The 13,071-nt window shown below is 39.9% G+C and overlaps 6 protein-coding genes across 6 annotated transcripts; 4 read left to right on the plus strand and 2 right to left on the minus strand.

Moving 5' to 3' along the window:
• Positions 1-2: 2 nt before the first annotated feature.
• Positions 3-1,052, minus strand: SPOG_05027 (translation elongation factor 1-alpha; the record flags this gene model as incomplete). Its single annotated transcript, XM_013169597.1, has 1 exon — positions 3-1,052. A coding segment is annotated over one exon (1,050 nt), but the record flags the coding sequence as incomplete, so codon positions are not given.
• Positions 1,053-1,499: 447 nt separating this feature from the next.
• Positions 1,500-5,087, plus strand: SPOG_01319 (6,7,8-tetrahydrofolate synthase). The gene is made up of 3 exons (XM_013169592.1): positions 1,500-1,576; positions 1,625-1,769; positions 1,950-5,087. The coding sequence occupies exons 1-3, from the start codon at positions 1,542-1,544 to the stop codon at positions 4,581-4,583; spliced, it is 2,814 nt and encodes a 937-aa protein (XP_013025046.1). The 5' UTR covers positions 1,500-1,541; the 3' UTR covers positions 4,584-5,087.
• SPOG_01320 (FKBP-type peptidyl-prolyl cis-trans isomerase Fkh1) lies at positions 4,695-6,127 on the minus strand. The gene is made up of 7 exons (XM_013169593.1): positions 6,064-6,127; positions 5,872-5,909; positions 5,685-5,704; positions 5,464-5,550; positions 5,314-5,392; positions 5,207-5,254; positions 4,695-5,146 (listed from the first exon to the last, which is right to left on the minus strand). Exons 1-7 carry the CDS (start codon positions 6,088-6,090, stop codon positions 5,107-5,109), a joined length of 339 nt encoding a protein of 112 aa, XP_013025047.1. The 5' UTR covers positions 6,091-6,127; the 3' UTR covers positions 4,695-5,106.
• Positions 6,128-6,895: 768 nt separating this feature from the next.
• Positions 6,896-8,813, plus strand: SPOG_01321 (AFG1 family ATPase). The gene has a single exon (XM_013169594.1). It carries the CDS (start codon positions 7,182-7,184, stop codon positions 8,577-8,579), a length of 1,398 nt encoding a protein of 465 aa, XP_013025048.1. The 5' UTR covers positions 6,896-7,181; the 3' UTR covers positions 8,580-8,813.
• Positions 8,814-8,859: 46 nt separating this feature from the next.
• SPOG_01322 (exosome subunit Rrp46) lies at positions 8,860-9,962 on the plus strand. Its single transcript, XM_013169595.1, has 2 exons — positions 8,860-8,988; positions 9,077-9,962. Exons 1-2 carry the CDS (start codon positions 8,934-8,936, stop codon positions 9,706-9,708), a joined length of 687 nt encoding a protein of 228 aa, XP_013025049.1. The 5' UTR covers positions 8,860-8,933; the 3' UTR covers positions 9,709-9,962.
• Positions 9,963-10,108: 146 nt separating this feature from the next.
• SPOG_01323 (NADH dehydrogenase) lies at positions 10,109-12,682 on the plus strand. Its single transcript, XM_013169596.1, has one exon. The coding sequence runs from the start codon at positions 10,815-10,817 to the stop codon at positions 12,480-12,482; it is 1,668 nt and encodes a 555-aa protein (XP_013025050.1). The 5' UTR covers positions 10,109-10,814; the 3' UTR covers positions 12,483-12,682.
• Positions 12,683-13,071: the final 389 nt, after the last annotated feature.

The raw sequence follows: 13,071 nt of genomic DNA on the forward strand, positions 1-13,071 counted from the left end.
ATTTGACCGGGGTGGTTAAGAATGATGACTTGAGCGGTGAAGTTAGCACAGCCCATAGGGGGGTCATTCTTAGAGTCACCAGCAACGTTACCACGACGGATGTCCTTGACGGAAACGTTCTTGACGTTGAAACCAACGTTGTCACCGGGGAGACCAGCTTCAAGAGATTCGTGGTGCATTTCGACGGACTTAACCTCAGTGGTGACACCAGAAGGAGCGAAGGTGACAATCATACCGGGCTTGATAGTACCGGTTTCGACACGACCGACGGGGACTGTGCCAATACCACCGATCTTGTAGACATCTTGAAGAGGAAGACGGAGGGGCTTCTCGACGGGACGTGCAGGGGGCTCGATGGCGTCAATGGCTTCCAAAAGAGTCTTACCCTTGACGACACCAGCCTTAGTCTCCTTTTGCCAGCCTTGGTACCAGGTCATGTTGGTGGTAGGCTCAATCATGTTATCACCTTGGAAACCAGAGACGGGGACGAAAGGAACGGTCTTGGGGTTGAAACCAACCTTCTTGACGAAGTTGGAAGTCTCCTTGATAATTTCCTCAAAACGAGCTTGAGAGTAGTTGACGGAGTCCATCTTGTTGACGGCAACAATGAGTTGCTTGACACCCAAAGTGTAGGCAAGCAAAGCGTGCTCACGAGTTTGACCGTCCTTGGAGATACCAGCTTCGAATTCACCAGTACCACCACCAATAATGAGAATGGCGCAGTCAGCTTGAGAAGTACCAGTAATCATGTTCTTGATGAAGTCACGGTGACCGGGAGCATCAATAACGGTAACATAGTACTTAGGAGTTTCGAACTTCCAGAGGGCAATGTCGATGGTGATACCACGTTCACGTTCAGCCTTGAGCTTGTCCAAAACCCAGGCGTACTTGAAGGAACCCTTACCCAATTCGGTGGCTTCCTTCTCGAACTTTTCAATGGTACGCTTGTCGATACCACCACACTTGTAAATCAAGTGACCGGTAGTGGTAGACTTACCAGAATCGACGTGACCGATAACAACAATGTTAATATGTCCCTTTTCCTTGCCCATTTTGATACTTTATGAAATTACAAAGTAGACGTTAGAAGTTTGTAACGCCAGGAGTCCTCCATATATATAGCTTTACATTCCTAGAAAGCAGTCACAATTGACTCGTGAAAGTAGGGTCCTTTTCTATTTTAAATTTTTGTGCAGCCAATCAAGAGGCGCTTTTGTTTCTATCAGCTGAACATGACGTCCAATGCATTTTTCTATTTTTTTCACCGAGAAATTTTTTTAGTTGTCTATTAGCCGAGTTTGCCACAAAATTAAGCGTCTCCAAACCGATCTAAGGATCTGCATGAGCAAGGGATTCTACCTGCTGAAAGTTGAAGAGAAAGAGTCTAAGGGACAATTATACAAATGTAGTTTTATTTTGTTCAATTACATTATACAATTCCGTGTATACAATATAAAATCATGATCTCAGATTTGGGGTAGATTGTTTAGGATGGTCTTGTTTCTTGGCAGCCAGTTGCCTTTTCCCTATACTTTACTTTCATGGCTCAACTTCTAGAGGGCGTTGCATTAGCGCGGTAAGGAAATGCTTCTATTGATTGACCTTGCTTTTAACAATTGAGTAGCCAAACCAGGGAAATTTTACGCGAACGCGTTTCTTCCATCCAAAAAACATGCCCTACGTTCCAACCTGTCTTAAAGATCGTTCAAGTAGGCGCACGTGAGGATTCCAGCGTATATGTTCGAATGAAAACACGTGCTGCTGCAGAGGTGAGTAGTTCCTTCAGTGGGATTTGTGAGTTGTGGTAGAGAAAGCGAGCTTTAAAACTGGTGATTTGACGCGCCTTGGGACATTTTGTCTGATTATTTGCTAATGCTTTCTTTTGCAATTCGAGAGCTGTGCTATGGTTAATGAAGAAATTGAACTAATTCGTCTAACGTTTTCTATAGACTGGCATTAACTGTGAACATATCAATTATCCTCAGCATATCTCTGAATACGAATTGTTATTGGCTTTAAAACGATTTAACGACGACCCTTCTGTCCATGGAATCATCGTCCAATTACCCCTACCTTCTCATTTGGACGAGCGTCGCATCACAGAGTCTGTCAGTGTCGAGAAAGACGTTGATGGTTTCTGTGAAGGGAATCTGGGTAAACTGGCCAAGCGCGGTAGCGAACCTCTCTTTGTAGCTTGTACACCCAAAGGTGTCATGAAGATTCTAAAACACTACAACATCTCCGTCGCTGGAAAGCATGCCGTTGTCATTGGTCGTAGTAACATTGTTGGTTTGCCCATGAGCTTGCTTTTGGAAAAGGCCAATGCTACCGTTACTATGTGTCATTCGAAGACAAAGGCTATTCCAGAGATTGTGAAAACTGCTGATATTGTCGTTTCGGCTGTTGGTTCTGCTCATTTTGTGAGAGCTGATTGGTTCAAGGAAGGCGCTGTTGCAATTGATGTTGGAATTAACTATATCCCTGATTCCTCCAAGAAGTCTGGTTATCGCATGACTGGTGATATTGATTTTGAAAATGCTAAAGAAGTCGTTAGCGCCATTACCCCGGTCCCTGGATCTGTGGGTCCCATGACCGTTGCCATGTTGATGCAGAATGTTGTGGATTCGGCCATCCGTTGTAAAGAATTGGCTCGCAAACGTATGCCCTCTCTTTTGCCTTTGAAAATTCAAACTCCTGTTCCCAGTGATATCGATATTGCTCGATCTCAAACTCCTAAATTCATTGGTGACTTGGCTTCCGAAATTGGTATTTCCAAAAATGAATTAGAATGCTATGGTGCTTATAAAGCTAAAGTGAGTTTGGACTTATTGAAACGTTTGAGCCATCGTCGTGACGGTCATTATGTTGTTGTCACCGGTATCACTCCTACCCCTTTTGGTGAGGGTAAAAGTACCCTCACTGCTGGCCTCGTCCAGGCTCTTTCCAATTTGGATAAGCTTGCTATTGCTTGCGTTCGTCAACCTTCTCAAGGCCCCACTTTTGGCATCAAGGGTGGTGCTGCTGGCGGTGGTTATTCTCAGTTCTTTCCTATGGAGGACTTTAATCTTCATCTGACCGGTGATATACATGCCATTACTGCGGCCACTAATTTGCTTGCTGCTGCTATTGATACTCGAATCTTTCACGAAAATACACAAAGCGATGCTGCTTTGTTCAAACGATTAACCACTGTAAAAGGCAACAAAACCGAATTTGCACCTGTTATGTTCCGTCGTCTTGAAAAACTTGGCATCAGTAAGGAAAACCCTGAAGAATTGACGGACGGAGAAAAGTCCCGATTTGCTAGATTAGACATTGATCCTTCAACTATTTCTTGGAACCGTACCTTGGATACTAATGATAGATTCCTTCGAAAAATTACTATTGGTGAAAATTCCACTGAGAAGGGATTTACTCGCCAAACTGGCTTTGACTTATCCGTTGCTAGTGAGTGTATGTCGGTATTGGCTTTGGCTACTGACTTAAAGGATATGCGCGAACGGTTAGGTAAAATGGTTGTTGCTAGTAATAAACAAGGTGATCCTGTTACAGCTGATGATTTAGGTGTTGGTGGTGCCCTTGTGGTATTGCTAAAGGATGCCATTAAGCCAACCTTAATGCAAACCCTTGAGGGTACACCAGCTCTTGTTCACGCCGGTCCTTTTGCAAACATTAGTATTGGCGCTTCCTCTATCATTGCGGATAAGATTGCTCTAAAGTTAGCAGGTACAGAGCCAGATGAAGATGAAACTAAGGATGCTGGCTATGTGGTCACTGAGGCAGGATTTGCCTCTGATATTGGCATGGAAAAATTTATAAACATTAAGTGCCGTACTTCTGGTCATAAACCCGATGCTGTTGTTATTGTTGCAACTGTACAAGCCCTAAAGCTTCACGGTGGTGGACCTCCTGTTGGTCCTGGCAAGCCTATTCCTGAAGTGTACAAGAATGAAGACGTTGAACTTGTACGAAAAGGTTGTTCTAACCTCGCTAAACATATTAGCAATTCTCGTAAATATGGCCTTCCTGTTGTGGTCGCGATCAACAAGTTTGCATCCGATTCTGACAGTGAGATTTTTGCCATTCGTGAAGAGGCTCTTCGTGCTGGAGCTACTGACGCCGTTATATCTAATCACTGGGCTGAAGGAGGAAATGGTGCTCTGAACGTTGCTCGTGCCTTAATTCATGCCTGTGAGAATGAAAAGGCTGATTTTCGATTTTTGTACGACTTAAACTTGCCAATTGAAAAGAAAATTGAAATAATTGCTAAGGAAATGTATGGGGCTGATGGAATAGAATTGAGTCCTCTGGCACGTGAAAAATTGGAACGTTTCACTGAGCAAGGATATAAAGACTTACCTATCTGCATCGCCAAAACACAATACAGTTTGTCAGCCGATCCCGAACTTAAGGGCGTTCCCAATAATTTTACCGTACCCATCCGTGATATGCGCTTAAGTGCAGGTGCTGGTTTCATCTATCCTTTAGCAGCTGCTATATCAACTATTCCTGGTTTGCCTACCAAGCCTGCTTACTACAACATTGATTTGGATGAGGATGGTAATATACTTGGTTTGTCATAAAGAGGATTGCATGGTCCCGACTAGAATTGAGTCCAAAAATGCACTTCTTGAAAGGTAAGGAGTTTTTCATTAAACTCAGATTGCTGTTAAACTTTTGTTTCACTCTTTAATTGTTCAACCAATTAATTTTTTAGTTTTTGAAATTTAATAATACCTTAATATAATGCCGGATTCGCTCCACCATATTTGCTGAAGCCTACTGACGAGACTGTATATCAGATGGTTGGTTGTCTTGAAGCATAATAGTTTTGAGAACTCTCCAAGATATCTTGACTTTAGGATTCATTAATAATGCATACTCTTCTTTCTTTTTTAATAAATTTAGAAAATTTTTGAATGTCGATATCATGATTTCTCATATCTCAATGTGCTACAAGAGCTAAAGTATTACCTTTGTTTCTTTGTAGTAATATGGAAAAGATCTGATGCAAGATTCAACCAATCTTATATAAAAATAGAAGTTCGTATACTAAAGCATCATAGATAAAAAAAACTTAGATACTAGCGTCTATTTGCTAGATGATCAAGCCTTCAAGTTATTGATGGCCAAAAGCTCAACATCGCTAGAAAATCATTAGCAAGTAAGGAAAACTATAGACAAAAATAAACCGATGTTTACTTACAAGACGAGAGTGCTATTGGCGGGAATCAAACCAGGGAATCCACGAGGGCTATAGATGTTAGTTAACACAAGAAAGACTCTTAAAGTAAAGAGGTGACAGTTACGAACCCATAACCAAAGTCAGGAGTAATGGTGAGTTTGGCTTTTTCGCCCAAACTCATTTGAGGAACACCTTCGTCCCATCCACCTAATTAGTAAAGTTAGAAAAAAAGAACTTGGTCTGTGCAATTTTATAGACATTATCGTAAACAAACTTACGGATCAATTGACCAACGCCAATATTGCAAGTGAAAGGGGTACCACGGTCAACGGAAGAGTCAAACTTTTTACCGTTTGCAAGAGTACCTATGGAAATTATAGTATGAGCAAATAGTCTCGTAAAACATGCCAATAAAAACCCTCCAATTTAGAAACTTAAACCGCACGCCAATTCCCAAAATTTAGCAGGCTTTTATATGCTTATAAGGTTATCCACTTACCGGTGTAGTGCATGGTGATACTAAATGTACGAGTTAGCTATCAAATAGAAGACCAATGGAAGTGTAAATAAGTACAAATAAGCAAATGGAATAACGAAAACATTAACCAAAGTTCTCGTGTTTCGTTCAATAGCACGACATCTCTACCTGTTCACTTGTTTTACGTATAATAATATATCATACTTACCGATCACCAGGCTTAGGAAAGTTTTGGCCATCACCAGGCTAATAAAATTGTATGTTAGCAGGATATTCAAACCCAATCTATCATTATGTTTCCAAAAAATGGTCATGTGCCCTTTGTCGTAGTCCATACGAATACCTCCAGAGACGTAGTTTGGACTCAAAGCGCTCTCAAATGATGCTGTCTCAGACTTACTAAAATAACTTGCTTTTCAACACCCATATTTCTAGTTCTAATCGCTTGTAACCAGTTGGTAAAGGTCAAAGTCTTCTGAAAGTATCCTTTATAACATTAATTACAGAAGCGCTACGCAGCCTAATAGCCAAAATAATGACCTGGAGTGCATCCCTATAGAGTAAACAAAAGATATGGAAGGAGCAAATCAATGCTATTTGAGAAATCTGCGAGTAAATTGGAGGTTGTTCTTTTCACTTATGTTTTCTTGTTTTTCATTCATGTTTTTTGTTATCAGAGAAAGTACCATACCTTCTTTCTTGATTCTGGCGTTTCCTGTGTTCCTTGCATCTGGAAACTCTTAGGTTAAATTGAAGCTGCCAGGTAAATTGGACTAGCTATTTCTTTAGGGCTTTAGTTTAGTTAATTATTATTTTTTTTTTGTGCAACGTTCAGATTCTACTCTTCAAGGTCCTACATTTTCCCAGTTTAAAGGAAGCAAGCAAGGGGTCGGAAGAGAACCATAAGAGAGCGAATGCAATGATTGAGGAAAATATACAGTAAATTCTACAAATTCTAATAACTGGTTTCTCATGTATTTGTTGTTTATTTACAGCATTTAATGAGGGTCTCATTTTGCCTCAGTAATAAATAAATAAACTAATGATCTGTTCTTTTTGCTCTACAACAACATTGAGAGACAGCTTCGTTTGCTCTGATACGACTCTTCCTTTTCTTTTCCCTTTCAAGCTCTGTGAAAGGATGCAACTATTTTCCACTTTCGGTTCTAGAAATCGATGCATTGTTATAGGGAATTCAATTGAATTATCTTTTCCAAAACAACAATTAAGCTGATTTTTAAAGTTTAACTTTTGTATAATGTTATGCACCAAGTAGCTGCAACCTGCCATATACCGAGTTTTTCCTTTCTATAGGAATTCTGCAAAAACGGAAACTATTTGCAGTGGTATCTTCATGTCCTTCTTTACTTTAAATTGAAGTACTCCTCCTGATTTATGAAAAACGCAAAGCTCTCATTTTTATCGGAAAGTTAAAACGTAAATGGAAACAGGCTGTCTTTAGCCGATTGAAACGACTTGGTCTCTCAGTTTTTAAACTATTTGATTTTTTTCTTTAAAATGTTCATTATCCGACCTTCATCTTTATTTGAAATTCAGCGTGGCATGTCCAGGTCGCTGCCGCGACAACATACTTTCGTTCGTCAAAAATCTTCCAAAAGCCCTTTAGAAGCCTATGAGCTTAAAGTAAAAGAAGGAAAATGGAAGCCTGATCCATACCAAGAAAAGGCCATCTTTGCCGTCAATGGATTGTACCAAGAATTACAAGCGTACACGCAACCTCCTGTACCCAAGGAAAGCTTCCATTTGCATTCCCGAGGTGAAGAAAAGACTTCTGTCTTATCCAAGTTTCGCTCTACACTTGGCAAATATGCTTCCCGTTTTATGGCATCTTCAAGACCCTTCGCTCCCCAAATACCTAAAGGCATTTATCTGTATGGCGACGTCGGATGTGGGAAAACTGCATTGATGGACTTATTTTATAATCACTTACCTTCGAATATTACTCGCTCAAAGCGCATTCACTTTCATGCCTTTATGCTACACATCCATCAATCTGCACACCATTTGAAACAAGTGAAGGGTTACGGCTTCGACGTGATTGATTATCTTAGTGCTCAGCTTGCAAGCAAATGTACAGTGTTGTGCTTTGATGAACTTCAAGTGACAGATGTAGCGGGTGCTCTTATACTTCGAAGATTGTTTGAATGCTTACAAAAGTACGGAGTTGTTATTTTCATCACTTCAAACCGTGCTCCAAATGACCTTTACAAAAATGGAATTCAAAGGGAGAGCTTTCTTCCTTGTATTCATCTGCTTAACGAAAGTTTGAACGTAATCTGTCTAGATAGTCCCAACGATTATCGACGTCTTAAATCCGAAACAGAAGATATATATCTTCACCCAGCTCAAGATCCCTTAGTGAAAAAGCAATTGCAACAATGGTTTGAAAGATACGGAAATATTCGTGGAGATCCAACTCACGAGGTACAGTTGGAAGTTTTTGGAAGGACCATTCTCGTTCCCAAAGTCAGTGGAGATGCAGCCTGGTTCACTTTCAAGGAACTTTGTGGAGAGCCAAAAAGTGCAGCTGATTATATATCGTTGGCAAATCGCTTTCGAGCATTTATTATTTCCGATATCCCCCAACTTTCCATTGAAGCAAAAGACCTAGTTCGAAGGTTTATCAACTTTATTGATGCAGCCTACGATTCTCGTGCTAAAGTCATTTTATCTGCTGACGTTCCAGTAGATCTAATTTATCCTACGCCGGAGGGATACAAACCTTTACAATCCTCTGAAATATCAAAGAAATACACTGAGAGTGGTGAACACTCTAAAATTGCATCTGAATCGAATTACCATGGCAATTTTGCAGGGGTAGAAGAGGTCTTTGCTTTTTCACGTTGTCTCAGTCGACTTGCTGAAATGCGTAAAAGCGATTGGTTTCAAAATTGAGCAGTATGATCTTTCTATTTTCTTTTCTATTTCATCCGGTTAGACATCCGATTAGACTTACTTTCCTGTACCTGAAAATCAATGCCGACAAGAAGATAGAAATCGATCTATTTTCTATGTAGAAATAAAGCAATGGTTCCTTCATGCAATTATAGAGCAATTTTTTATATTATTTCACACAATAAAAAGAAACTGTTTATAAAAATCTTCATTCCGATTCTTTGGAAACCAGTGCTTTTGTTTACTTTATAGCGAGGTAATGCGTGTAGCACTATTTGTCTGAAAGCTTGGTTTTCGTACTTGAAGCAAAATTTGCAGATTCCAACATTTGTTGAGCAACAATTCAATCAAATCATGAATAAAATTGGGTTTTTAACACAGTCAGATGGATCAAGTGAATGGAAACAAGGTATGTCGGTAAAAACCAGAAACAACCGATGACTGGCGGTTGCAACTGAATTGAAACAAAAGTTCCGTGTTTTAGCTAATCGTTCAAGGGTCAACTCGCGTTATTTGTAATGTTAATGGTCCAATTGAAATTAAAATTCGCGACGAGAAACTAAATAAGGCTTCTGTGGAGGTTTTGGTTCAACCCATGAATGGAGCCTCTGAAACACTCGAGAGAATGCTTTCCAACAGAATATCCAGTCTTTTAGAAGATGCCATCTATTTGACCACTTATCCTAGGACATTGATTCAGGTGTCGATACAGGTTGTTGAAGGAAACTCGCAGGATACGCTTGCGGCTGCAATCAATGGAGCTACACTGGCACTTTTGGACGCCGGTATTTCCTTAAAGTACCTTCCAAGTGCGATAACTTGTCACTGGAAGGATCCCTTGGGCTTCAGCGAGTTTAAGAATGTGACCGCCGAAGAACCAACAGAGATGATGAGTTCCATAATTAACTTGGCTTACAGCGTATCTATGCAGGAAAAAAAATTGATTCTCGTTGAAACTTCTGGGACAATTCCTGATGAAGAATTCTTTTTGGTGCTAAGCAAGTCCCCAGCGCATGTTGATAAGATCACTCAGGAAATGAAGACCCTGTTCATGAATGCTTACAATAAAGACCTACCTATTGGCGAAAAGAAAGAAGAAGAGGAAGAAGATGTAAAAATGAAGGACTAAACAGAGAAAATCGCTTAATAACATTTTATCGCTGTTCTCCTGTTTTGAAACATCAGTGAATCGTCGATCTTTTTTTACTTTTTTTGGATATTCTGCTTTTTACTTTTACTTTTATCGATGATTAGATGGATTCTGTTAATGAAATGTATAGGGATTCTTAGGGCTGGAAGACTGCTGCTGCTGCATGATTAAAATAAACCCTCACTCAACCTATCGTAATTGAGCTTCTACACACATAATAAGCTGCTTTCACAGATCAAAAACAGAAGATCAGTTTTAAATTTGAAACGAACCCAACTTTACTGAACCTTTTCCGTTCAAACAATGGTCAAAGCACAATGAAACCAAGCACAACAACAAGGTGGTATTGTTTTCGAAAAGTTGATCACTCTATGAAACAAAAAACGAAATAAAGCATAAAGAAGATTTCCTATTAAGAGTCTGAGCTTTTGCTCGCTTCATAATGGACTTGTCTTTTGGAGGAATCATAATACATTCACAACATGACGTTCAAAACGACCCATTTTCTTTAATTTCGTGCAGATTCGCTATTCCTTCAATTCCTAGAAAGTACTCAATCCTTCAAACTATCTTCTCTTGCCTTTTCACTTTTTCCTTTGATTCATTAATCCACTAAGCCTCATCCCATATCGTTAAGTGTCTTTACCAGATCATGAAATCGGTCTGCTATTTTCTTTATGAATGCCAAAAGTTTAGTGGTACCTTGCTTTTCCAATAGCAAGCCGAGAAACCGCAGTATGACGTTGTGTACCATTATTACCGTACCTTAATTGTTTATCGTCGTGAGCAAGGCTTTGGAACTTGCAGTCTTCCAAACACCCCTCTCACCTTGGATCAAGAAAAACCAGAACTTTACAACTTGCTTGTACGAAAATTGATAAAAAAAATAGCAGCCTAAACCGTTGTATGCTCAAGTTTCTTTCAAGTTTCTAAAAAAACCAAGACGGACCTTGTTTTACCACGAAAGCTTGGTTGAAACTGGATTAATATTATCGTTACGAAGTATTATTTGATACTGTCATTTTTTTTGCTCTATATACCTCACTTTCTTTTCCTGAGACGCTGTATTTTGTAGAAGAAAAAAAATGGCTTATTCTTTGAAATTACGACCTCAAACCGCGCTTAAATTAGCGAAAAGGTCAGGATGGCAGTCAAATGCTGTCTTGCTCCGCCGCTCATTCCAATCTTCAGCTGCGATCCGCGCCAACGAGAAGCCTCCCATGCAAAGATCCAGTATGGGATCCCGCTTGTTTGAAGTAATGGAGGTGGCCTCAAGTCTTTCTTTATTGACGGGTGTTGCTTTTTTGCAATCCCTTCGTGGTGTAGTCCCTTCTTCCAATGCTATTGTTGCTTCAGGCGCTCCAAAAAGGACTCTTGTCGTTTTAGGATCCGGTTGGGGTGCAATTTCCATTATAAAGAACATAGATACCTCTCTGTACAATGTAGTTGTCGTTAGTCCTCGCGACCATTTCCTTTTCACTCCCATGCTTCCCTCTTGTACGGTCGGTACCTTACGCTTGACCAGTATTACCGAACCGTTAGTATCTCTTTTACAGGACAAACTTTCTCCCACTGCGATACATCAAGCCGAATGCTCATCTATTGATTCTAAGGCTAAAAAACTTGTTATTCGTGGTACTACTACTGCCAATAAGGACGTGGAAACTGAACTTCCTTATGACGATATGGTAATTGCTATCGGTGCCACTAATCAATACTTTGGACTCAAAGGTGTGAAGGAACATGGCTGTTTCTTAAAGGAGGCTGAAGATGCCAAAAAGATTTTCACAAAGGTTTCAGATACCTTGGAGCAAGTGCGTTTTAACAAAAACCTGACACCTGAGGAGCGTTCACGTCTTTTGCACTTTACTGTAGTCGGTGGTGGTCCCACTGGTATGGAATTTGCTGCTGAAATGCGCGATTACATTGACGGTGATGTCCGTAGAATGTTTCCTGAACTTTACAAGGAAGTTCGTATCACACTTATTGAAGCTGCTCCCAAGGTCTTGCCTATGTTTTCCAAGCAATTAGTTCAGTACACGCAAAACCTTTTCAAAGACATTCGCATCAATATTATGACAGAAGCTCTTGTTAAGGATGTGAACGAAAAGGAATTGATCATTCAAAAAACCAACGCAGATGGTTCTAAGACCATTGAGAACATTCCTTATGGACTTTTGGTCTGGGCTGCTGGTATAACTGCCCGTGACTTGACTCGTCAATTAATGTCTTCCATTCCCGAACAAAGTGGTGCTCGTAGAGGATTGATCATTGATGAATTCTTCCGTGTTAAGGGCATGCCTGATGTGTATGCCATTGGAGACTGTGCTTTCTCAGGATTGCCTGCTACTGCTCAAGTCGCTCATCAGCAGGGTGACTGGTTAGCTGCTAATCTTAACAGGTCCGGAAAGGCTACTGCTTTGAAGCATAGACTTGAGGTCATGGAAAAGCAGCTTGGCGAGAAGAAGGCCGAAAAAGAATTCTCCGTTATGAAGCAAGAGCTTGCTAACACTCAATTGAAGCCTTTCCAATACAAACACCAGGGTGCCTTGGCTTATGTCGGGCATGATAAGGCCATTGCTGATCTCAACGTTCCATATCTCAATAAAGTACTTTCTTTGCATGGTACTTGGGGAAATACCTTTTGGCGACTTGCTTATTTGAACGAATTGGTTTCCGGTCGCTCTCAATTTTTGGTTCTATTCGACTGGCTCAAAGCAAGACTCTTTGGACGTTTTGATGCAAAGATTTAAGACTTTATGAAAGACCAACACCTATATACCCCCTTGATAGTCATAAAGGGATAGGCTATTTGCGTTGCCATCCTTATCAATGTATTTTCATGAAGAAAAGCTGCAATTCATGAGTATTACAATATTATTTTCGTCTGTAACTTTATATTTCTGTCACGGGAGAAATCTCACACGTTATGAGAATGTAAATCGAGTGGAAGTAATAAGTACAATTACAAAATTGTCTATTGGAATTGGACGTGTTAGTACTACGTAGAGTAATAGTAATATGTCCAGGGATCTGATTAACTAAATGAAAACGACTAAGTGTCAATCTTATTTAGCCTGATCAGTCAAATCTTCCGATCTAAAGATTTCGACTGTCGACACACATATATATATTATTCTGTATATTTGCCATCGTGACTGGCTTCTCTAATTAATAGCAATAATCACGAATTGTAAATTTTAATCGGAGTTTCTGCAATCAAAGAGAAATTTGCATTTTCAAATTTTTGTTTACTTATTATCAAGCACAATTCTTTAAGCTTATGAATATTAACTGATATTAGCTAATATTCCATTCTTATAACGAATTGTTATATTATGA

The sequence above is a fragment of the Schizosaccharomyces cryophilus genome (genome assembly GCF_000004155.1).
Source record: "Schizosaccharomyces cryophilus OY26 unplaced genomic scaffold supercont4.6, whole genome shotgun sequence".
Classification (NCBI taxonomy): Eukaryota; Fungi; Ascomycota; class Schizosaccharomycetes; order Schizosaccharomycetales; family Schizosaccharomycetaceae; genus Schizosaccharomyces; species Schizosaccharomyces cryophilus.